Below are 24204 nucleotides of genomic sequence, written 5' to 3'. Positions count from 1 at the left end.
GCTCTTACACCTAAGTGCTGGGGTAGGAAAGTTGAATTTGTGACTCTCTTTTTTTAAATGGCCCCTAGGCATTGGAGATGGCAAGGTGCCAAATGCTTTTAGGGTAGACAAAATTTGTTTTAATTTTTTAAATAAAACCCCTAACCAACCAGAACAAAAAAGCAGTCTTGTAGCACCTTAAAGACTAAAAATGTCTAAGGTGCTACAGGGCTGGTTTTTGTTTTGCAAAGCTGCAGAGTAACACGACTACCTCTCTGAGCCTAACCAGCCAGGAAATGGATGTTAAACACTGCTTTCATACATGAAGAACCAGAACTAACTTCTTTTTTGAGTAGTGTTCCTATGGGTGCCCCACATGAGGTGCTTATGAGCCTCTCAAGCCTGTGAGCAGCAATTTCTAGCTAGCAGTGCCCATGCCCTGGGCATGCACTCTGATTCCTCATGGCAGATGCCGAGGGTGAGTGGGGTACATATGTGAACTGCCCTCAGTGTCTGACACATGCACTGCTTGAAGTTTGCTGAAGGGTCATCATCTCCGGCCCTGGCAGCCTAAGTTATGCTCTCACTACGAGGGTCCTGTCTGTTACTACAGGAGTTTTGATACCCAAGGTGGTACTTGGTGTTAAATGAACTGGAGTCCCCATTACTGTTTAGGTATTACAGATGTTTCAGTGCAGCGGCCTTGGTCTCTGAGTGGCCACTCCATGGCACATGACTGTCCTTCATCCTCAAGGATTGACCTCTTGTGGGAAGAGGGAGAGGAGGAAGAGGACTTTCAATTAATCACCATGATTTTCTGTAAGGGATTCTCCTGCATACCCTTTCAGGAACCCATCCCCTCTCAGGCAGTTTCTTGCAGCTCACCAAGGATGGTGACACCACCCTTGTCCCCATTCCCACCTCTCACAATGACCATATTGAGACCCATGCTATCTGTTGGCAACGCTTTAATAGACTTCTGCTATGCTCCATGAAGAAGGCCTGAGCTTCACATTCTTCCCCTTTCATTTCATGATAGGAGACATTTGAGGAACAGGAGGCTAGGACAGATGACAGTCAACCCTGAAAACACAAATTTTGTCTTTTGCGGATGAGGCTGTTATGCTTCCCAAACTTTCCACTTCTGACAGCTTCAGGTTGTTCCAGGGCCTTATTAGAAGGGTAGCCAATGCTCTGCAGATCCCTCTTCAGGAAGTCAGATAAGGAGCACAAGCTGCTGGATGTTTTATAGTTGTCAAACCCTTCTAGAGGCATGTTACTTATTAGCGAGGTTCTTCTGGATCTGGCAAAGTGATACAGTATAGCAGATGCTGGCCACAAAGAATATGAGAACAGTCCTACAGAATTAAACCATCAAGCCAAGTATCTAGCCTCCCCACAATAACCAATATGCAAAAGAGTGGATAAGAAGTACTGCATACCTCCTAGGGATTCTGACCAATTTTCTCATTCCCACTGAACTCCCTAGTGGAGGACTCCTGTTTTGGCCATAAGCTTTTTCCGAGACCATGAATAACTCCTTGCATATGTTGAAGGATTACATTGCTGCTCTACATTCCTTGGGTATTTACACACCTACAACGAAGAAGTGTTTCAGTAAGTTACAGATGGCCCAGTGTGGCCATTTTAATATTAATATAAAAAAACTGTAGTTGGTGCATGACTAAGGCATTGAATGTATGGGCTTTGTAGTTGGAAAGTTTTGAACCCTAAGCTGGAAAACTTCCATTTCTGTTTTGCACTTTTTTTTTTTTTTTTTTGCTATAAATGATAATCCTTCAGAGGGAAAAATACTTTGCAGACTTTCCCCTTAATCTTGAGTCATTCCAGCATGAATGAAAACCATGAGACTATTTCAATGCACTTGAGAAGCAGTAATATATACCTTGCCATAGGAAACACTTTGTGTTAGTTTATATTTAAAAAAAGAAAAAGCTGCTGATTTTTAGCAGTAACTTAGTGACGTATTTCATAAGCTTGTTTGGTTATTTTGAATAAACTAATCCAACCAGCTAATCATGGAGCCTGATAAGCCTTGTCTTATTTTAAGGGAATTCTTTTCTTAATGAACAACTGGAAGTCAATATCTGAAGTCTAAGACTTGTCTAATACAAGTGCCAGAAAAGGCGAGACTTTTTGGAAAAAGTTAACAGATGTGAAGTGCTAGCTGCCTGATATTAAACTTCAGTCACCTGAAAATTCCTCTGACCCAACTGTTCTGTCCCCATGACATGCAGATTAACATCAGGGGCACAAGGTCTTTGTTTACAGATTTAAACTTCAGATAATTGAAGACAAAATGAATTTCAGCCAATACAAGTCATGTTTCTGAATTTCCAAATGGAAACAACCTGTGAGATAAAGTTCGGTGTAACCAACTCTCAATATTGAGAACCTTCAGCTCTCAATTGTTAATTTTTGGCCATTTAAACTAGTTTTGAGCCAGAACTTTTCTAATCTCAGTAGTCAGAGTGAAATTCACTGTTTACGATCAACAGGAATATATCTGGTAGTATCGTTGAACCTAGGTGGCTTCCCCAAACCCTTGAACCTAACGATGGGATATATAGTGTGGTTAGTATTTGAGCTTGTAAAATGATTCATGTGGTGGTAGGCCTAACTACTGAAATTGTAACTTCTGAAAAGCCATAGACCCATGTGTGATCGGATTTATCAGATGCATAAAAGCAGCCCAAGCCATGGGAATGGTTGGGGTGGAAGAAGTGGGGCAGGAAGCCAGTTGAGTAGTAGTTTTTTTAATAAAAAAGGCATTGCCATATATCTCATACTTTTCTCCTTTAAATTAGATGCAGCAGTTAGAGCTGGCACAGATGCAACAAAGAGAAGCCAACCTCACTGCATTGGCAGCCATTGGGCCAAGGAAAAAAAGGCCATTGGATTCACCAAACCTTGGATCTGGGCTTGAGGTATTGAAATGGCTTATGTGTTTGTTCTGTGATTATACTCAATTGTTATCTTCTGCACCGTTTTTTATGGAAAAGGAAAGCCCTCCCTGAGGCTCGTTAAATATTGTACAGAAAATAAATACTCAATCTGTAAAGTGATACTAAAAGCTTTTAGTTCTGGTGAACTGCGATTAGTCAAATATGGCTACTAATTATGTGTCTTGATGAGCGTGCTTTATTTATAACACAAAATCAAAAATAATGAAAGTCTCTACTTTAATCTCTGAGGGGATCCTCCACAGTCTTAGTGGTGTGTGTTGCCAGTGTAACTACTTCTGGGGCTATTACAGACATTTAACTGCTGCACTTGCAAAAAGGGGAAGCATCTCATCTACAGGAACAAACAGCAGTTGAGGTGCTCTCTGGAAGACCAAACCGGCCTCCTCTACCACAAAAAGTAGGAAAGAAGCTTATGTTTTCAATCCTAGTGGGCTTGGTACACAAGCTGTGCTTCCCAATGGATCAGGTGAATGGTTTCAAGTAATGCCCCCACCCCCGACTCAGGTGCCTTCCTCACAAACCATAAGTTACACCTCCTTCATCTGTCATAGAAGTACAGGAGGAGAATTAAACAATACCCATACAGGGCACCTGCATCCGTATGAGGGATAGTACCACCGATATCATTATAAAATCCCACATACGCAGGCACGCACACGTCCGAACCTCATACTGATGTAGTTATACCTGTACAAAATCTTTGTAGACCAGATCTAGTGTGTGGCTGGCTGCTTCTGAAGGATTCCTGAATCTCTTGGGCAGGGGGGAGGGGGGTTGTTCTTGACCACGTTAACACTTTGAAAGTCTTTTGTTTGGGGGAGTTGGACCATTTTCTGTAGGTAGGGCATAGAGACTTTTTCAGTGGCACCTGAATCTCACTTCCTTAAACTTCCAGCTGCTGGCTTTGAACGCAAGTCTAATCTCTGCACTCGAGCCCTGGGTTGCCCAGTTGAGGGGTTAGACAATATGGGATCCTCCCCTCCAGCGCTGCATTATCCAAAGCTGCTTCCTCCACTTGGAGCTCCTTTAGCGACTCAAAGGGCACTGCAGCGTGCTTGTATGTACCTCAGTGGGAGCGAGCTTGCCAGCACAGATGAACAAATTCAGGCTAGTGGGGCTTCAGTTGGGATACCAAAAACATCAGTCTGGCCCTTTATGGCTCAGGCCCCTGTCCCCACCCCAAACCACACTATCCAAGCTGCTGCTAATTTCAGTGTGGTTGCTGGACCCTCACTAGCAGTGTTCCTCTAACTTTTTTTTTCAAAATCTGCTCCCACGTGGATGTTACATCTGCCAAGGCATGTGCAGGTATGCACCACAATAGACGCCGGCTGCAGGTGGCTACAGGGGCTCTACTAGTCAGCTGGGTACCACCAGAGTTTCTCCTGAGTGGCTGCCTAAGTGCTTAGCTTACAGGGAACACACTGCTCACTAGCAAATAAGGCTCACTCCCAGCTGCAGAGTGCACATACCTGGTATGAATTTTACTTTTTTTTTTGAATGCATCCTCTGGTCCTCTTCCTGTGGTAGCTTGAGTATCTCTCCTTGCCAAAGAGAGGGTTAATGTGCGAGTAGTCCCATAGTCTTATGGTATTGACTTGCCCGTAATAACATGACCCTTGGCTTCTATCCTAGTTTATCAGAAATCCTGACTTTTTACTCCGTTCCTAACAATAGTAACAGAGAGGTAGCTGTGTTAGTCTATCATCTAACAAAACAAACCAGCAGAAATGAAGCACTTTAAAGACTAACAATGACTTATTCAGGGATGAACTTTCATGGGACAGACGCACTTCTTCAGATCAACTGTATTTCCAGTCCAGACTGACCTGTATAAGCACAGAGGTCCAAAAAAATGGCAAGAAAAACTGACAAATCAAGTACATAGGACTGAAGGAGTGGTGTGATAGGTGGGGTATGTTAAGTGTCTTGCCTGAGATAGTTATGAGCATCAAAGGGAGGGAAGCAGTCCTTGCAGTGCATGAGATAATTGTCTCCCCCAACCCCAATCTAATCCTTCTGTTCTAGTCTTGTTCAAGGTTTTCCTTTTCTTGCAAAACCTGTCCTCTCCAGGAGGGCCCTGCAGGAGCTCTTGGATCAGAAACATTGAGCATGAAAGATTCCCCCCTGCCATTTTTTAATTTTTCCTCCAGAGTTTTTAGGGGAAGACCTCAAGGTGGCAGGACAGACCCTGGCCAGATAAGCAGAGTTGGCACCTAAGACTTATGAGGCTGCCAAACTTCTCTCCAAGAAGATTTAAAGCCATTACACTAGACATGGCCACCTCTTGTTGTAGACGTGGAGCGCATCATCCGATTAAATTTGCAGATATGCCACTTGGAATATGTTGTATTTGTTCACTAGGCCCCACCGTTTGTTGTCCCTGCAGACATCTATAGACACAAGCTTTGATCAGCGTGTTAGAACATAGTCCAGGAGACGGGAGGGAAGTAAAACGACAAAGGGGGAAAAGTTGGCATTTTTCATTGAGTAGTTGATGTTGGTTCCAGTCAGGTTTGTGTGTGCGTGACAACTGGAAGAACTTTTTTCCCCCAAGTAGTCAACCTGGGCACCCTGAGAGTTGCACTTTCATGGAGCTCCATATAGGCCCTGTCAACCTATCACTCTCTCAGTTCCTCCTTATCGCCTCTGGAGAAAGGTATTGAGAATATCATGGCACTTACTTCGCAAGTGCTGCTCCCTAGCTTTGCTTTTCTCTGCAGTTTAAATGTCTTTTTCATACAAAAGGTCATATAAATAGTATAGCCCAGTTGGGAGTTGTACCCTTTAGTCTTCCCACCTCTCGTTCTCTTGCCGACAGCGACATACCAGTCCCAGGGTATAAGCCCTGTGGTGACAGTGGCAAGTGTGTGCCTGTCAGTGACCCAGGCGTTTCCTGACCGACGTGTGCATAAGACAAATCTCAGAGCATTGCAAGGAGCGTGAGCACATCTCTGCGTTATTAAGTGGACACTTTGTGCTCTTATTCAGACCCTGCCTTGGAACCAGTGCATGGTTCCAGGCACTGCCTGGCCACGAGTGGTGCCAAGAAGAGATTCTTCTAAGAACATTCAACACTGGCATACCTGGTCAAGAGCACCAGTACGTGGGCAGTGCTGGTCTTACTCACCAGTCCTACACAAGAAAGAGGCTAGAGAGGCACTGGTCTCCCCACAGATGAGTAAAGGACCCTGCCACTGAGACCTGAGAGGAGCAGTGGGCTGGCCTCTGCCACAAGAGACTTGTCAACTTACTTCTGTCTCATCTCCCCACCCAACAGACCTGATGGACTTGCCCTCCACACCAGAAGCCTATCGGGCAGCACAGGAAGTGATGGCCCTCATGTCTCTGTCTTCACCTGCCTGATGGGATAAGATGCCCATGTCAGAGTCAGTGGCACCTGTTGAGACCCCTGGTGTAGTCTGGGGGAAAACCGGTACTAGTGCTGCACTTGGATCCAGGGGAGGAGTGTCCTGTCTCAGAGAGGAGTAAGAAGTCAGGGTTTATGTTAAAAACTAGGAGAAGCCAAGGGTCATGTAATGGGAAGGTCAATGCAATGATGTGTGTGGACAGGGCTGTCTTGCTCTACTTATCCATGATCATTTTATACAGAGTCAGAGATGGAGTCCTACTCCTTCAGATCCAGCACTGTGAGACGCTTCTGGCAGGGAGTGGTGCCTAGGAGTGGCCAGGGGACTCCAGGTAACCTCTCACCTCCTCCCCCCGCCCTCCATACCCAAACCCCACAGTACCCTTGCTGGCCAGGCAGAATCTTTAATGTTTAAGGTTAAATCCAGGGTTGCTAGATTTAAAGAGGTTCAGCTGTATCTTGCTCTCTCCAGGGACGATGGGCATCTTCACACTCATCCACCAGCGGGCTCTTTTATAGTAGCTGTGGCTAATGAGCAGGAATGGCAGGGCTACCAGGACCCCTTCCCTGAGAACAAGTAGGCAAAGATTTCCTCTTTGGGAAGAACACTTATGCTCTAGATCTCTAGCCTAGGCCACCATCAGCAGGTACAGAGAACTGCCACACCCATCTTTCCTCTTACTCAATGGAGACTCCCATCTTGCAGGCTTTTCTAAGTCTAGGCTTTGACAAGAAACTGTCCTTTGTTCACCTGCTTTGCTTCATTAACGTTTTCCTTCCGGATCGAAAGAATCAAACTGGTGAAGCAAAGGAGGGAGACCAATTAGGAGACTCTTCTATGATCCTCATTTGCCATTCTACCCCCAGAGCAAATGAGGCAGAAGAACCTAGCCCAATCTGGTCACAGAGAGCTTTTCAAGACCATTATCTTCCTTTTGAATGGCTACATTTGTGCCATGAAATAGTGGCCTTTCCTTTGCCATGTATAAGTGAGCTGCTTATCTGCCTTTTTATTTAACACCACTGGAATACCTGAAAACATGAGCCTAGCATTAGAATAACTTCCCTCATCTCTCCCTCTCTTCCTGCCAAGCTTTTTTTGGTTAGTCAGATTTGCTTTTTTAACAGTGCCTTTGATAGGGAAAGGATATGTAATAAAAAGCTGCAGTTGCTAACATTCTGTTGGTGTAAGAGTAATGACTGTGTAATGGTTTCCTGTTACTATATTTCAGCTATTGCTTATTTTGTAGCGTGCCCATTTCCTTTAATAAAAATTCAGTAACACTATGGCAAAACATTACAGTTGAGAATAATGTGACAACAGCATTTGGGGGGCCATTAATGTACTTTTTCTTTTCTTTTTTTAAATTGGGATTTTGGACGTGAACTTAAACTCATACAAACCTGGTAGTGTTTGTCATAATTTCCGTTGGAAATGCAGGTTGATAAAGTCAACTTTTGACATGCGTTGTATTGATCTTCTCTCTAACTTGACCACCACCTCAATCCCGATGTGCTCATTCGTAAAAGATGGCATGAAAATGTCACATGTGAAAACAACCCACTTCAATGTGTGGTGCTTGTTGTTCTGGGGTCAGAGGAGTAGTTTGTCGAAGAGTGCCTAATTCTTTGGAAAAAACCTTTTTGATGCTTTTCCATTTCACAACACGTTTTAATAGTGAAAAAGGAATCTTCTCTGTCTTTCTTGGGAACTTCTGAACCAATGTTGGAGTTTCCAGTAATAGTGAACATAGAAGTCAACTTGTTTAAGTGCTTGTACAAACACAAGCCAGTGATGAATCCTCAGATGTGCTGCACATGGGGCAGATGTGGCCAGGTGTTTTGTACAGTCTGCTTTCTTTGCTCCCACGTCTTTGACCTTTTTCTGTTCTGCTATTTGCTTAACAGACCAACAAGTCTACCTTTTTTCCTGTGTGGTCAGAAGTAAAACTTCCCATGTGTTCAGTTAGACCTGGCCAGCTTTTAATGAGCTTTGAGGGTATCCTGATGTCACTTTTAGTTGGCCTCCCAGCATATGTGCTTCCATTTTCACCAGTCCATTAAAATAGACTTGGGAAAGTGACAAATCACCTATCCATATTAGATGGCTGCCAGTGAATTGGTGCCTGTATGATTGGTTAGGCAGTCCCACTCCAGGACTTCCAGATGTTTTGGTATCCTGTCTGACCACTTGGCGATACAGATGAGATGCAGACAGCACATTTGAAAATTCTCTAGTTCAGTCAAGTGGCTGCTATAGCGCTGTAGAAAACAGTGCTAAACACAATTGCATGATAGACAATTGGTGTGAAATCAAATGCTTATTGCCTTCCCCAGGCAGTGAGTCAACCATTGGCAGAACTGGATTTAGAAATGTGCCATGCAATTTTTTTAATCATTGATCACGATTATTAGATCAAGTGCTGCCAAGATAGCCATATTTTTCTACTGCTTTAAGCAGTGTCGTCAACTGTAATTTTTTTTTTTTTCCTGGAGCAAGCTCATAAAGCACTTTGAACTCCATCAGACACAAGGAAACCAAATGGCTTGGCTGATCTAGAGAAGCAGTCAGTTTGATGCTGCGTGTCTTCAGATATGTGCTCTAAGTGCATGGTCATCAGCTGAGAAGACCCCTAATGAGCAAATCAATCAGTTTAGTATGAGCATGAAGTTGGAGGAGATTGAAGATGCAGCCCCCTGTGCAGAAGTGCATAGAAATACCCCTCTGTCTCTGAAAGAATTTCTAGTAGCATAATCCCAAAGAAAATGGCAAATAGCATAAGTGCAAGCACACAGCCCTGCTCAACACCATTGATGATGCAGGGGCTCTGAAGCACCATTTTCCTTCACTATGTGCCCAGCATGCTGTCATGGGATAAGCACATGCTAGTGATTAATTTTATGCAATGAATTCAAATTGATGAAACAAGTACAGTGTGGCTTTAGGCCTCCACACATTTGATATCTTTAAAATCATCTTTGGGGGCAACTTGTCGTAGTAATTTAAACTTGTAGAGTGTAATTGTTCATTTTGTATTGTAAATGTGGAAAGCATTAGGCTTCTCCTTAAATGCCAGAATTTTTTAGTTTTATAGCAAAAGGGAGTGAGTCTGTCCTTAATACTCCTGTATCCATTATCAGTACCTAAGTTCTGTGTAGTGGAAGGAATTTTTTTGCATTCTCATTGCCCTTTGTGTAATTCAATTAAATATGTAATGTTCATTTTAGTATTAGGCTTTCTTGGACGTGCATGATAATTATTTTAAAATGCATCAGGTAACGTTTATGCACGTGCATTCTGGTGCATTCATCTGTGCTCCAGCACATCTGAAAATAAGAATAAGATGGTGATATGCGTCATTTTTCTGTGCTCTCATACTATAACTCCATATTTAAAAATAAATGGAAGTGTTTTGTGCCATTAGTCAGTTAGATAAACTAAAGCTCTGGGGTATTTAAGGAGAGAGATGATTAGTTTCCAAATGTTGAAGTGAAATTTTTCCCCTACATAAATTAATGTTTTTACATTAAAAATCTTCCTTCACTGGGGAGAGAAACCTAGCAAGCAGTGACAGAGGGCAACTTAACACACTCGACTGTAACGGTTTCAGTCACTGCTCCCAAAATAATAAGTAAAGGGCTAAAATCCATCTGGTATGTGCACAGTGTCTTTTCCCTACTTTCCTACTTCCAGCAAGTGGATTATTCTGCATTCTCTGTGCTTATGTTGTCCCTCATCCATTTCTTCCTTGACTCTCAGTCCAGTGCTGTGTATTCACTCTTGTGTGCTAGTCACTCCTGCACTTGAGATATTTTGAAGACAAAATAATATTGTCAAGTGTCTTAAAGAAATTTCTAAGAGTTTTGAGAATAAAATGGGACAAATGAGCTGGGAACTAAGATACTGACACAAGCATCTATGAGCCACTGTTTGAACCTTTTGTCTCCCTTAAAGCCCCATTACCCTTTGTCATCCCCCTGCTTTTTATGTCTGAATGGAATTGTAAACTCCTCTAGGCAACTATATAGCCCTTCCTTTGTTCTCTAAAGCACAGCACACATCTGTGCCACAGTACAGAGTAAACTGTGTGTGTAATGGCTATTGATGGATACATGCCACCACATTTCAGCAGTGTCATGGCCGTGGAAAAACCAATGAAGAGACTCAAGTCAATAGGGCTAACGTTTCCAGATCTAGACTCTACATGAAAAATATCAATATAAAAAACTATCTTATTGTTTTTGTTTGAGACAGTTGTTATAATCTCTACTTGGATTAAACATCCACATTTAAGTGAATGTGGGTTTTAAGCCCTTGTGAAAGAATCTGGTTATCCTAATAATACATGCCAGTTGCTAGAAGCTGCATTCCAAGGATCATCAGAACCTCTTTTCAGTAACACACTTTTTTTTGATGGGCACAAGGGTCAGAGACCATGATTTCAGCTCCTCAGATTTTTTTTATCCTCTTTCCACAAAGAGGGGAAAGTCAGTGAATTGAAAGAGGACACCTTAAAAATGTATGTGACAAGGATGTTTTAGAAATTCTCCATGAAGTGGGGAGAGCTAGGTTTGGTGAGGGAAATCACTGAGCCACCATTTCTCATGCTGTTTCTTCTTATTGTGCATCATATTTAATGGTTTGTATTGGTTCATAAGTCATAAACTGTTAACTATGAAGCAGTCAGTTGTCTCTATCTAAAATGGAGGCTACCTCATATGGTGATGAAATAGTTGTTGTGAAGAGTATCATTTTTCAGAACATAGTTGTTAAAAATTCCTAAATCAAATGCAGGGAATCCCTTTTGCTGAAGAAAGACAAAACCACAAGTTCTCAATAGTGTTTATAAAATTGGTTTCCATTATGCAAAGTTCTAGCTCCTGCAAATCTATATCAGTTCTAGAATTTAACAGCACATTGTCTAGATGCAGTGTAATGTAAATGAGGAATGTGTGATTTACACTGGAAACAAAATAGCATTCACTGCAATTTCTCAGCTTTCAAATTCTGGACAGAATTTCAAGATATTCTATGTCCAGTCTAAACCTCCCTTGCTGCAATTTAAATCCATTGTTTCTTGTCTTAGCCTCAGAGGTTAAGGAGAATAACATTTCACCCTCCTTCTTGGAATATTTTATAGATACCTGAAAATGTATGTTCTCCCTGCCACCCATTTTTTTTTCTTTTCAAGATTAAACAAACCCAGTTCTTTTAATCTTTCCTCATAGGTCCTGTTTTCTAGATCTTTAATTTTTGTTGCTTTTCTCTTGGCTTTCTTCAATTTATCTGCATCTTTCCTGAAATGAGACGCTCAGAACTGGAGACACTGCTCCAGTTCAGGCCTTGTCAACACTGAGTAGAGTGGAAGAATGTTGATAATAGGTTCAACATAATATAATGATAATAGGGAAGATAATAGGTTCTTGACAATCACATGTAAATCCAAATTAGCTGCATAAATGCTCTGCTCTAGAAACACTGAGCATTGTGTGCATGTGCAGAAGCCTAAAACTAAATTAACAGCTTCCTGGCTTTCACTTTCTTAGATGTTCCTGTCTCTACCCTCAAGTGGGTGCTTTAAGAGCTTCAGCACCACTAAGAAGTAAAATTGTTCTGTTTCCTGATCTATTACCTGTCTAGAATTCTTTGGCAGATTTTTGGGTAACATTTTGAAAAGCACTTAAGCCAGATTTCCAGAAAGTGTCTTGAACTAACTTCCATTGCCTTTCAATGAGACAGGCTCTGAGTTACCTAAAACTATTTTTGAAAATGGAGCTTAAGTACTTTTTAAAACATTACCCAAAATAAGTCCAAGAATTATCTTAGACAGTATACCATTTTTGGTGGTCTTTGGACCTAAATTCCAGCACCTTTCCTCGAGGATTCAGAGCCTAAATCACTTTGACCTTTCTCAAATTTTATCTCCTTCATGGTTTCTATAGCGCAGCACATCCTGACACTGCTTTGTAAATAACACCTGTTATGGCTGGCGTGGTTAGATCAGTTCACAGCTGTGCAAGTACCTTGACTGCTGCAGGACGCCAGCTCCTGCCTACAAAAGTTTGATAACATGGCTAGTAAGCAAGATAAGATGCAGGATGGGATTTAGGATTGAAAGTAACACTGGTGATAAATCACATAGGTTCTATTATCCAGCTCACGTGCACATCCACGCATGCATTGGCTCACATAGAAATTTATTCTTCCCATGCATTGGAAAATTTAGAGGGAACATTGGGCATGAGTCTTCATTTTTAAGACTGAAGAATCCCATTGAAACACCATGATTCCAAACCTGCAGGACTTTCTCATAAGAGCAGCCACACTGGGTCAGACCATAGGCCCATCAAGTCCAGTATCCTGTCTTCTGACAGTGGCCAATGCCAGGTGCCCCCAAGGGAATGAACAAAACAGGTAATCATCAGGTGATCAATTCCTTGTCGCTCATTTCCAGCGTCTTGCAAACAGAGGCTAGACACACCCAGGCTGGTGTAGGTCCTAGGTATTTCTGAAGGTATCTGACTCAACCCTTGTAAGTTCTTTCCTTTGTATTCACATACCTATGGGCAACTGCTTGTTCAATACTGGCACCCAGCCCCACAGCATTGGAAGGTGAGATGATGAAACCTGAACTCTGAAAACCACTGGAAATGAGCCATGCAGACACCTTCAAGCACCTTCCCCTGAAATGTAGGAAGAACACCCCAGTCATTTGTTGGACTACTGGCTCACTAGGAGATGAGAACTGGGTTGCTGTTGCTTGTATATTAAGCAGAGGTCTGAAATCAATTTCAAAATCTCCATACCACAAGGAATCAAAGTTTGGATAGCTTGTCCTATGTCACTTTCTGGAGTAGAAATGAAGTCCTATGCAGGGCTTCAGCTCAGTCACCATTTACATATTCATGAAATAAGCTAGCAGCTCCTCCCAGCAACAGGTATTTGGAGGGAGATTAGATTCCCCTACAAACTATTTCTCCATCCAAGTTACTGCCCCCTTTTATCACAGACTAGGGAAGAAATCAGAATCTAGAATGGTAGATGGTTACCAGATTTTTTTCTCTTCTAGAATTGGAATCCCTGCTAGTCTGATCAGGCTAGATGGGTGAGTTGGGCTGTCCATTTTATGAGCACCATTTATGACAGGATTTCTGGCAGCTTTAGTTTGATACAACTATCAACAGTACTGAAAACTTGCGTCTGCAGCTTTGGACGTGCTTATATAAGGGAACTGAATAAACCCTGAGCAACAGGTCTCTACTGCCCCACATCACTGCCAGAGACCCCCTAGCCCTAGGGGAGCAGCTTAACACAAAAGGGAAGTAATTAAGCAGGACTTCCTAGTTTGCAGTGTTTAATGTATCTAATAGCTTTTTAAATGTTCATTTGGACATTAGCTCTTGTAGGTATAAGCAACTTTCGTTCTTACTTCTCTCAATGAAGTGTTTGTGCGTGGACATTTACATAATTCATCAACACAAATATTGGATCAATATGCAGCTACATTTAAATCTAATTTAAACTCAGACCACTAGCGCAGTAGGAGATGAGAACTGGGTTGCTGCTGCTGCTTGTATAATGGGATGTGCCCAGCTTCCAATCTGATCAGCGTGCCTGTCTGCTGCTGGATGCCATTCATTAACACACATTAGTGCAGCTGAAACAGCTTCTTAAAAGCTTGTTGAAAATGTGACTTTGAAAGCAGTCACTTCATGTTGGGTGTGAACTTCTAACGTGCAAGTAGATGTGCTACAATACTGAGCCCAGGCCTGCTGACGGGTTGGGGGTGAGAGGGATGACGATTGCCCCCTCAGTAGCTTTTCAAACAGGCCTGGATCTTCAGCTGCTGCCAAGGCTACTTTGGCAGTGGCAGTGACACCGGCTGGAGCTCTGAGTCCCTTAGAATTCCTGGCTGCTGCTACACAACCACTCTCCCGTCGGAGGTGACATGGTAATGAGGCAATGCGAAGCAGGCTAATGAGGCGCTGATGTGCGTATTCAGTGCCTCATTAGCATAATGACAGCTGTGCAAACTGCCTTTGAATTTCAGATTCACAGTGAAGATGGGGGCAGCTTTGAAATAAGTGCCCCCCTTTGACATTCCCTCACTCCAGTCTAGTTCTGTGGTCTCCTTCTAAAGCATCGGAAATGGCCATGTGTGACAAAGGGACTTGGAAGAAGGGGTGTGCCACAGTGCCGAGGTGACATTGAACATGGTCTCTTGTGCTTGGCTGGTTGGGATTCATGTGTTCAGGGTCTAACTGATTTCCATATGTGAGCTTGGGAAGGAATTTTCTTTCAGGTCCAGTCAGCAGGGACTGGTAGTAGCGGGGAGAGGTGTTTTGCTACTTTCTGCAGTATGAGGCTGCAAGTCATTTGCCAGGTTTGTCTCTAACTGTCTCTCTCACTTAATCATTTTCTTGCTGTTGCAGTGGCATTGTGTGTGCCTCAGTCCCTCATATTCTCTACCCGTGACATGTGCTAATCTAATCCTAAAGTGGAGTGTAATACTTCTGATTTTAGTTGTTCCAGAAGGACAATAGATGAAGGTACCGGTTGAACTTCTCTGGTCCAGCACACTCGTGTCTGGCTACATCTGTAATCTAGCATGATGTTAGTTAGCTGGATGACCACTTAGGGGTGTGACCAAGTTTCCTGTGATCCCATCAAATTTGTTTACAGCCACCAGTCCTGGCTAAGTGTTTGGTGCTGGTAGTTAGCTGTAATTTACCCCAAATGTCTTCTAAGAGCCCAGTAAGCAGGGGAACTGTTGGTAATGCTGCTAGACCATATTGACCTCCCGTGGTCCAGCAAATTCTCTCGTCTGGCACTGGTGAGGTTCTAAGGATGCTGGCTGAGAGCACTTCAACTTATACTAGATAGCACTGGCAATCTGAGTTGTCCTTTGTCAGACTAAATGAGCTGGTTGTAACCTCTGATGGCCTAAAACTCTTGACAGAGGAGGTCCTTTCAACTAAAAGGGTGTTTTTTAAAAAAAAAAACAAAAAAAAACAAAAACATGCATTTCATATCTACAGACCATTAAAACCACCAGACAGTTCAAGCGTTTATGCTCCAGTCTTAAGTGTGCTGTCCAGTTGAGGTACAGTATATTGTAGTCACAAAAAGGAAACTTTGAAATAAAAAATATTGTATTTTGCGGTAAAACCCAGGCACAGCCCTCTTATTTCAGGCAGTAGTTTCACTTCCGGCTCTGAATTTCCTGGCAGTTGTCAGTTTAGGTCATACTTTTGACATAATAGTTTAGCATGTAACTAGATAAAGATATGCTAAATTGCCATTTATATATTTAAGGAATGCAGCTCATTCGCCCATATAGTGTTGTCCGTGTATAGAGATTCGTTTAATTCTTAAGTGTGAAGGATATCTGCAATTTAAATGACTAATTGCATTGTAGCTTTAGGCTGAACATATTGGTAACACACATAAATGTTGATGACATGTGAAGGGTCAAGAGATTTATAATTTAGTTGACAATATATTGCTTAAAATGATGTGGCAAAGAGCCAGAAAACTTCATCTTAATAATTGTCTGTTAACTAACATGACATTTGTACAGTATTCATTACCTCTAGGTACAGATTAAGCATCTGATGTAGCTGTAGAAAGTGACATGTATATGAATGTTGGGCATAATCGTGAATAAACTGACATTACATTTGCAGTAATTTGTTTCAATATGTAAAACACGTTGCCTACATTTGAAAAGGGTTTGTAAAAAGTGTCAGTGAAAGCTGAGCGAAAAAATGTAGCTGAGTATCTTGTTCTGTTCTGTAATCTTTGACAGTGGAGTGGAGCTCCTTTTTAGTCTAAAGATATCATAAATATGTATATTTGGTTTTCAGCTGCATGATAAACAGCGTGGAAATAAAGATTTAAGCCCTTCAGACTTCAACTTGATCTCCTTTTTAAACAAGTTTGTGTATTGCATTAAAAAAAATGCAATTTCAGAGACCATTCGAGCCAGTTTCGTGGACACAAGTACTATTAGCCAATCAGGGTTTATCAGAGTAGGGCACGTTGAAGCAGAGTCTAATCCTGTTTGGTGTAACTGGAGAAGTATGGATTTGTTTCAGCAAGTACCTTTTTGCTTTTTGTGGGTTACGCTGTGATCCTTCTGGTCATTTTGGTGCAGACTGATATGAAAAGTCCCTCTGACTTACAGATGGCAAGACTGAAAGCTGTATTGGATTCATTTCGTGTAAAAGTGCTGCCTTTCAGCAGTGTTAGTTAGATAACTAACTAGTTAACCAGCAGTACAACCAGCCTTCTATTTGGCCTTCCTCCCTGTAGTATCTGAGCACCTAACAATCATTAATGGATTTTTATCCTCTTCATGGTCTCTGAGATTAGACAAGTGTTATCTGCAGAATGAAGATAGTGATCTTTTGGACACAGAGTCCATTATAAATGATTTGCTTGTGACTCCCTCTGAAGTCTCTGAATAGGGAATGGCACCCAGATTGAAATCGCAGTCCAGTGCCCTAGCATTGCTTTCTATGTAGGATGTATTAAGAACAGGAACTATATCAGGTCTGCGTTTTTGTGTCGTTCTTGTAACTTAACTGTCTTTCTTTCTGTCTTCTTTCTTTCTTGTAACTTAACTGTCTTTCTTTCTGTCTTTCTTTCTCTGCTGCTTGTATTTTGGTGTACATAGTACACAACAGAGTTACTGTGAATATATAGGAAAAAATCCTACAGAAAGAATCCTTTGAAGCGCACACACTCTCTCTCTCCTTGGAATATTTATTTTTAATGTATTTACTCCACACTAATGTAATGAAAACAGTTGGTTCTAGGAGCTGAAGAAACAAAATTAACATGAATCTACAAAAAGCAGAGTGGGCTAGGGATTTGCCTATATGGTGAGAACAACATGTTAACATTTTTAAACAGCCTTGGTATCAACCAGTTACTCTTAAACCTGAGCAGGAGTTCTAATTGGAAAAAGTTGCTTATTTCAGTGAGCTTTCAATCAGGTCCTGAGTGGGCAGCTCTGATCACTGACACTATTGACAGCACTTGGAAACATATACAAGAAGTCTGTGGTCTTACTGTTCCAGTTGGTTACATCTACTTTCGCTTAATAGCTTGGAGACCTCATCAGTTCAAACAGAGATAATTACAGCACAAACCTTGGTATTCTTACTGCATAATCACCAATTTGTCAAATTCTTCACTCATGCTTTTGAAGTATTCAGGTACAGAACTGTTAGCTCATTACAAATGCCAGAAAACACTCTGGGTCCACTGGACACTTTCCCATCAATAGTTCTTCAGAATAATCTGATGAGTCAGATGTCACTGACTTGTAGGGCTGTAAAAGGTTCCTTTTTTTCTTCTTTTGATTTGTAACCCTAAAATCTTGTGGAACAATTTGTTCTCTTTGCTCTATACTAAAATAGTCCTGGCAATCATAATCATATGCCTTCTAATTTATCACATGGTATCTTATGGTGAGCTTGCAGGTACATAAAGGATTCTTATTTTTGAAGGAAGGAAGGAAAGGGGACAGGTTGCCTGTTTTTGACATTTTATATTTGGGTATCAGTGTACCAAGGAAGAGGATAAAGACAGGGCCAGTATAGAATAGGGGGAATAAGGACAACGTAGGGGAACTACAGACTAGTCAGCTTAACTTCAGTACCCAGAAGGGTAATGGAACAAATAATCAATTTGCGGACATCTAGAAGATGAGATAAGTCTGCATGGGTTTTTCAGGAACAAATCATGTCATACCTCTTCTCTGAGGATATCAGAGTGGGAGCAGGGGGAGTAGTAATGTAGCACGTCTTAAATTTATTAAGGCTTTTGATATGGTCTTGTGTTAACTTCTCATGAGCTAGGGACATATAAGATACGTGAGTGCATAACTGTTTGATAACTACTCTGGGAATGGATTTCCAGTGATTCGTTGTCAACTGGAAGGGCATAAAGACTGGGGACCTTCAGGGATAGGTCCCGGGTCCCATTCTGTTCAATATATCCACAAATAATGTTAGATAATTTGGAGACTATGCCAAGCTGGGAAAGGTTGCGAGTGCTTTGTGGGATGGGATTATAATTCAAAATGATCTGAGAAAACCGGAGAAGTGATCTCAAGTATATGCAAAATACTACACTTAGGAAGGAACAATCAGTTGCACGCATACGAAATGGAAAATAACTACTTTAGGAAGGAGTACTGCAGAATGGGATCTTCAGATTATAGTGGACTACACGCTAAATATGAGTCAACAGTTGAAACACTTGCTGAAAAAGAACAAGAGGAAAGCAAAAATCATTTGGGGGTATATTATCAGGAGTGTGGTATGTGGCAAGACGTAAGTAATTCTTCTGCTCTATCCTACGCTGGTAAGGCTGCAATTGACGTATATTGCTGAGCTGCATTTCAGGAAGGATGTGGACAAATTGAAGAAAGTCAAGGGGAGAATGTAAAAGTCTAGAAAACATGGCCTGTGAGAAGCTGGAAAAAAGCTGGGTTTGTTTAGTCTGGAGAAGATTGGAGGAGGGACACAAGTTTTCAAATACATAAAAATATTGTTACAAGAAAGGTGGACATCTGTACTCAGCCTCTGAGGATAGGACAAGAAGCAAAGGGCTTAAACTGCAGCAAAGAAGATTTGTTAGATATTAGGAAAAAAAAATCCTGTCAGAGTTGAGCACTAGAACAAATTGCCTAGGGGATTTTGTAGAATCTCCATCACTGGGGGTTTTAAGAACAGGTTAGAGCTTCAGGAATGGACTAGTTAGTACTTAGTCCTGCACTGAGGACAGGGGACTGGCTTAGATGACCCTACTGAGATCCCTACAATTCTTCCAGACCCACAATTCTCTGCCTATATTAGCAAAAACCAAGAGCATGTCATCGACTATGTAGTTTCCTTCTCTCTGGATCATGCAGTGCTGTTCCTGTCTTTATTTCTGATAAGTTCCATAAAGGACCATAATTAATAAATTTATTCCTTAGAGCATGTGGTAATTCTCTAATTATAGCTGCCTTGTGTAGACTAATGTGCTCACTCTCAATGCTGCTCATTCGTTTATCTTCCTCTGGTTTCAATACTTCATGCCATAATTGTTTCCAACATATGAATATGGCCACATGTCTGCCTACCCCCACAGGAGCTTTCATGGAGTTTGGCTCCCACTCATGCTTTTTTCAGATTAACAGTTGGAGAGTTTTTGTAAAGTGACCTCAAAGCTGCGCTAAAACAGTAGCTTGAGGATTTCCTGATTCTTGTGGAATCCTCAGACTACGAGGCTGCACAGCCCTGTGCCCTTCCCCTCTGCCACCCCAAAGTAGGGGACATCACGTGGCCCGCTAGGGGAAAAGCCAGAACATGTTTGTGATGGAGCAAGTTCTCTACAGCTGCAGTCCACCAGTTCTTGATTGCAGTTTTGATTCTGCTACAGGAGTGGAGCTTAGAGTGCATTTGGTGCTTTGAAAGCACTGTTCAGGTTCTTTTGTATAGGGAAACGGGTGTCCTTTACCAATGGATCTGTTCCTTCCCCACAGTAAGGATCTTACTCTGGTAGGCTCTACCTTCAAGTTAGTGAGGGATTTGTGCTGGTGGTTTTGTATTCTTTTAATGGGCTTTCTTAACTTTATTCCACTAACTGATTTGGAAGCCGCCTTCCTCATCTGTTCAAAGTGCCTGGTGCTTCCTCAGTTTGTCTCCAGTCTCTCTCCACTCAAGATCATGCCTTTCATTAGATCACTCTCTTCATTTGTGCCTTGGGTAGTAAAAATCTAAATGCTTTCAGAGGGAGGGAAAGGCAGTTATTCAGCTGACCTTGCTTGTGACTTCATTTCCTTTAAGCCTCTCATATTTTTACAATGTTGGAGGGAGAGAAATTGTCAATAGATTTAGGTGAAATCCCAATTGTTCAAAAGGTTGCCCAGATGCAGTTAGGACAGAACACTTTTTAATACATTTTCTGTAAAATCATATTTGCATGAATGAAAATCTTCTTTGAATGGAAAGAAGCTTGTATTTCCTGTGGTCTAGGGCAAGGGTCTGTGTGTGCTGTTCTTAAAATAGGTGTTACAAAAAGTATGGTTTGATGTTAGTTATTAAGGACCGTCTCGTATTCACACGCATGGTGACTCTTGAATTTATTGCGCTTTTACCAAATACGAAAAAATGGCTCTTCCTCCTATTTTGATTGCTGACCCCTGGTCCAGGGGAATTTGGTGCCCTTGGGGGGATACATCTGAACCATTTTTTGATTTGCAATGATACAGTTCTTTCAATGGCATGTCTTCTAACACATTTTCCCAGAACATAGCAGCTTGGTTCATTGGTTAGGGCACTGGAATGGGAGTTAAAAATCATGGATTCTGTGCCTGGTTCTGCCACTGACCTGCTTTGACTTTGAGCAGTTACTTCATTTGCCTGTACCTCCTGCTTCCTCTCCCTCCTTGTGACCTTAAGCTCCGCCCCAAGGAGCTTAGTTTGTTTTTCACTGGGCACCAATGGTGCCCTGACCTTAGTTAGGACATCTGTTGCTGTAATACAGATGATAGGAGGGAAATCCCTATAGATGAGATTTCCATCCTTTTTTAAAAATCATTCTCTTACAAAAAGGAAACAGCAGCTATTAAGTATCTTAACATGATATGCATACTAATTCTAGAATGAATGGGAGTAGTATGAGAAGACAGAGGACCCTTTCCTTTCTATTTGAAAACTAACACAAACTCCATCCAAGACGGAGATCAGACCTGCAGCTACCAGCCTGCAAAGTCTTACCTGTTTGTGGGTAATCTCTGCAAAGCAGAGGTGGGAGCTGATGATGTGTAGGCATCTAGAGTTAGTAACTGTCATCCAACATCCAAATGAAGCTCTTCCCATTCCTCGCGAGAGGCATCTTAATTTTCTTCCTTCACAGAGTGAGCAGTAGAAGAATCTTCTGAGTTATGCCACAGAGAGCACTTTGCAGGCGAGACACTAGGGACATATGGCCCAAAGTGTCAAAAATCCAAGTCCTCTTGACTCAAGCTCTTTGGCATTAACAGCAAATTGCACCCATTTTCTTTTGTTCTTGACATATGCAGGCATCGGATGCAATTAGCGATTCTCAGTGCACAATGTGAACACACAATTGTAAGCACAGAATACTGGTTTGTATTTTTGGTACTTCAGAAAGATGTTTTCCTTTAAAGCAATATCCTTCAAGGTAAAAAGTGTCTACAAACACATCCCTTTTTTTTTCCTTCACTTACGCCCCAGTTTAAAACAAAATATGAAAGGACAACAAATTGCTGCGGGTGGAGAAGGGCAGACCAAGAGGGAATTAGAATGATGCACATCTGAGCTTTTGCTAGTATGTGTTCTGCAGTTAACTTGTACTTTAAAAGCGGTGTCTACATACTGTAACCTCAAAGCAACCCAGCATCCTCTGAGGTGTCGTTCCAACCAGATTCGTTCCTTTTGCAGCGCCTACAGTTGCTCCTTAAGATCTGTGCATGGCCTGACCCAGATTGCCAACAAGATACTGGCTCTTGAATGCCTAAATGCTTGTACAACTATGAGCTGTTGTCACAGTTGGTCACTTCTTGTGCTTTAACAGGCAATCAACTGGATCATTACCAAGCACCTAAATCCATTTGAAAATGAGGTTTAGGCTCCTAAATCAGTTAGGTATTGCAGTGCTGAGTGCAGTTTATCATTTTACAAATCTGGGCCTTGATCTGTTTCTTTTCAGAAAAATCTGCAGTGTTCTTAATTTTCCAAGAAGTGAGTTGGGAGAATGTAGTTGTGGCTGATTTGCATATGTGTCTGGCCCATTGAAAGGCCATCAGAATTTTATACTCAAACAGCTTATTGATAAAGATTTGTATACTAGATGACAGCTGTCTTGTGAAGTTGCAGGTGTGAATTTACCATAATAGACTACAGTTTTTGTTTTTCTGGCGACGTTCTTTGGTAATGCAGTTTCCAATTTGTAGGGTTCACTAAATGTGACTTTCTAAGGATTCCATACCTCAAAAAATTAACTACTTTCAAAACAATAAAAACAAAATTCTTCAACCCAAACAGGGTGGGCTCTCCACTTGCTTATAGCATCTTGTCATATTGACAGCTCCCAGACAGAGTTTGGGGATTTGCAATGTGTGCCCCATTTTTCCAAGGTAAGAGTGAGAGGATTTGTGTGTTTTAAAAAAAAAAAAAAAAAAAAAAAAAAAATAAGAATTCCCATCTAGCAAGTGTTTTCACCTCCATGAAGTTCTTGGAATTATAAAGGACATTGCTGTTGGGTTACTGAAAATCCCTGGGGGTTTGTTTCATTTATAACATTGCCTTGAGCCTTTTGCTGCATCCTGTTGGATTGACCTCCTTTTCAACTCTGTGCTGGCAGCTGCACTGCAGAGCTCTCTTCCCTGGATCCTGCAGGGTTGTCATATGACAAACTTGAACTGTGACCCCTTTGTGTCTTCCCTGGCCAGCAGTGCCCTCTTTTATGCTACCTGGCCAGCAGTCTTCCCTCCACGCACACATCTGTTCCAAGCCGTTTAACAAGCTGAAAGTTTCAAATGATGGTGTCATAATTTTTTAATACTAATGATTGTAAAGCAAATGAAATAGAGCTTAATTCTGCACGTGCTGCTAGTAAGAAATACTGCTTAATTTTCTGCAAATCTTCATCTAATCTCTGAGAGTGCCTTTAATGCATTTTATCTTATAAATTTAAATGCTTTTTAATGTAAAGTCTCTCCTTGTGGCATAAATACCTAATTCATTGCTGCAGACTGTCCTTAACTGGCTTGCTTCTAAGGTCCGTTTTTAATTAGTTTTTAAGCCAAGATATGACAGCCCTATTTTGCTGAAGTTTCACAGAGACTGTTGGGGTAAGAATTGACTATAGTTAAGATTGCATCCAAGTAACACCATCTCAAAGTGGAATTGATGCTGGTGGGCATTGCCTGGCTGAGGTTAAAGTCTGAGTGCTTGCATTGGTACAAATTGCATTCATTACCAAAAAGCCTGCAGTAGTGATAAGAGACTGGCTGTATAGTATAGATTGGCCCCAAGATAAGTAGCCAGTCAATTGTTTAGCTTATCATACTCTTCCATTGTTTCTATTAATTAATCTGTCTGTTTCATGGGGCTGGCTGTATATATGTGCTCATTCTAACGCCCTGAACATACAACAGCTAATCCCTGCTTTCCCTCTTGTTGGATTTTCATATCCAGATAAACCTGACTCTGAGATGGATAAACTGCAGGTTTATGGAATGCCTTCCCAGCATTTAGATTCTTTGGCTGTGGTTTGTTTGTTTTTTTTGCTTTGAATTATATAATCTCCTGGATTATTTTTAAACACTGTTTTCAACAAATGACTATAAATAGGTGGTGAATGGTTAGACTATTCCAGTTCCTCTTTTACATGCTTACCACGTGTTCAGACTTGAGTCTCTTCTCAAACTGCTGTGTTTTGGGAGGAAGTCACCATCTGAAGCACAAGAACGGTTGTGGATGGAAATGAGGACTTGTCTTTTCCTAAAACAGTGTATTTCTGTGCAATTCTTAACCATACCTTCCCTTTATTTTGGGTATGGTAGCTGGAAAATTTCCTGACAAAACAGAAAATGTTCGTTCAGTGAACCGAAAATGTCTTGCAGACTTGATTCAGGTTTGATGGAATTTTGTTGAATCACAGACAAGGTTCTTTTTCACAGAATTCTGACCAGCAGGGGTGCTAGGAAAAGTGGATTTTCTTGTTCTGTGGCAGCTCAGCCATGCTGGTAGGTTGGGAGAGCCTGACACTTCAGGGGGCTTGGTATATCCAGGTTTCCTGCCCTGGACAAGTAGCTACTATTCAGTGGTGATCAGTGGTGA

General features: G+C 41.6%; 1 protein-coding gene across 1 annotated transcript in view; it reads left to right on the top strand.

Moving 5' to 3' along the window:
* TAF4B (TATA-box binding protein associated factor 4b) overlaps positions 1–24204 on the top strand; it is a 112553-nt gene that overhangs the window by 87585 nt on the left and 764 nt on the right. The window contains exon 14 of the mRNA XM_074985816.1: positions 2808–2927. Coding sequence (XP_074841917.1) covers positions 2808–2927 — 120 coding nt within the window. The remainder of the gene's footprint in view (positions 1–2807; positions 2928–24204) is intronic.

Source organism: Carettochelys insculpta, chromosome 2, assembly GCF_033958435.1.
Source record: "Carettochelys insculpta isolate YL-2023 chromosome 2, ASM3395843v1, whole genome shotgun sequence".
Classification (NCBI taxonomy): Eukaryota; Metazoa; Chordata; order Testudines; family Carettochelyidae; genus Carettochelys; species Carettochelys insculpta.
This window is presented reverse-complemented; position numbering and strand designations above follow the sequence as displayed.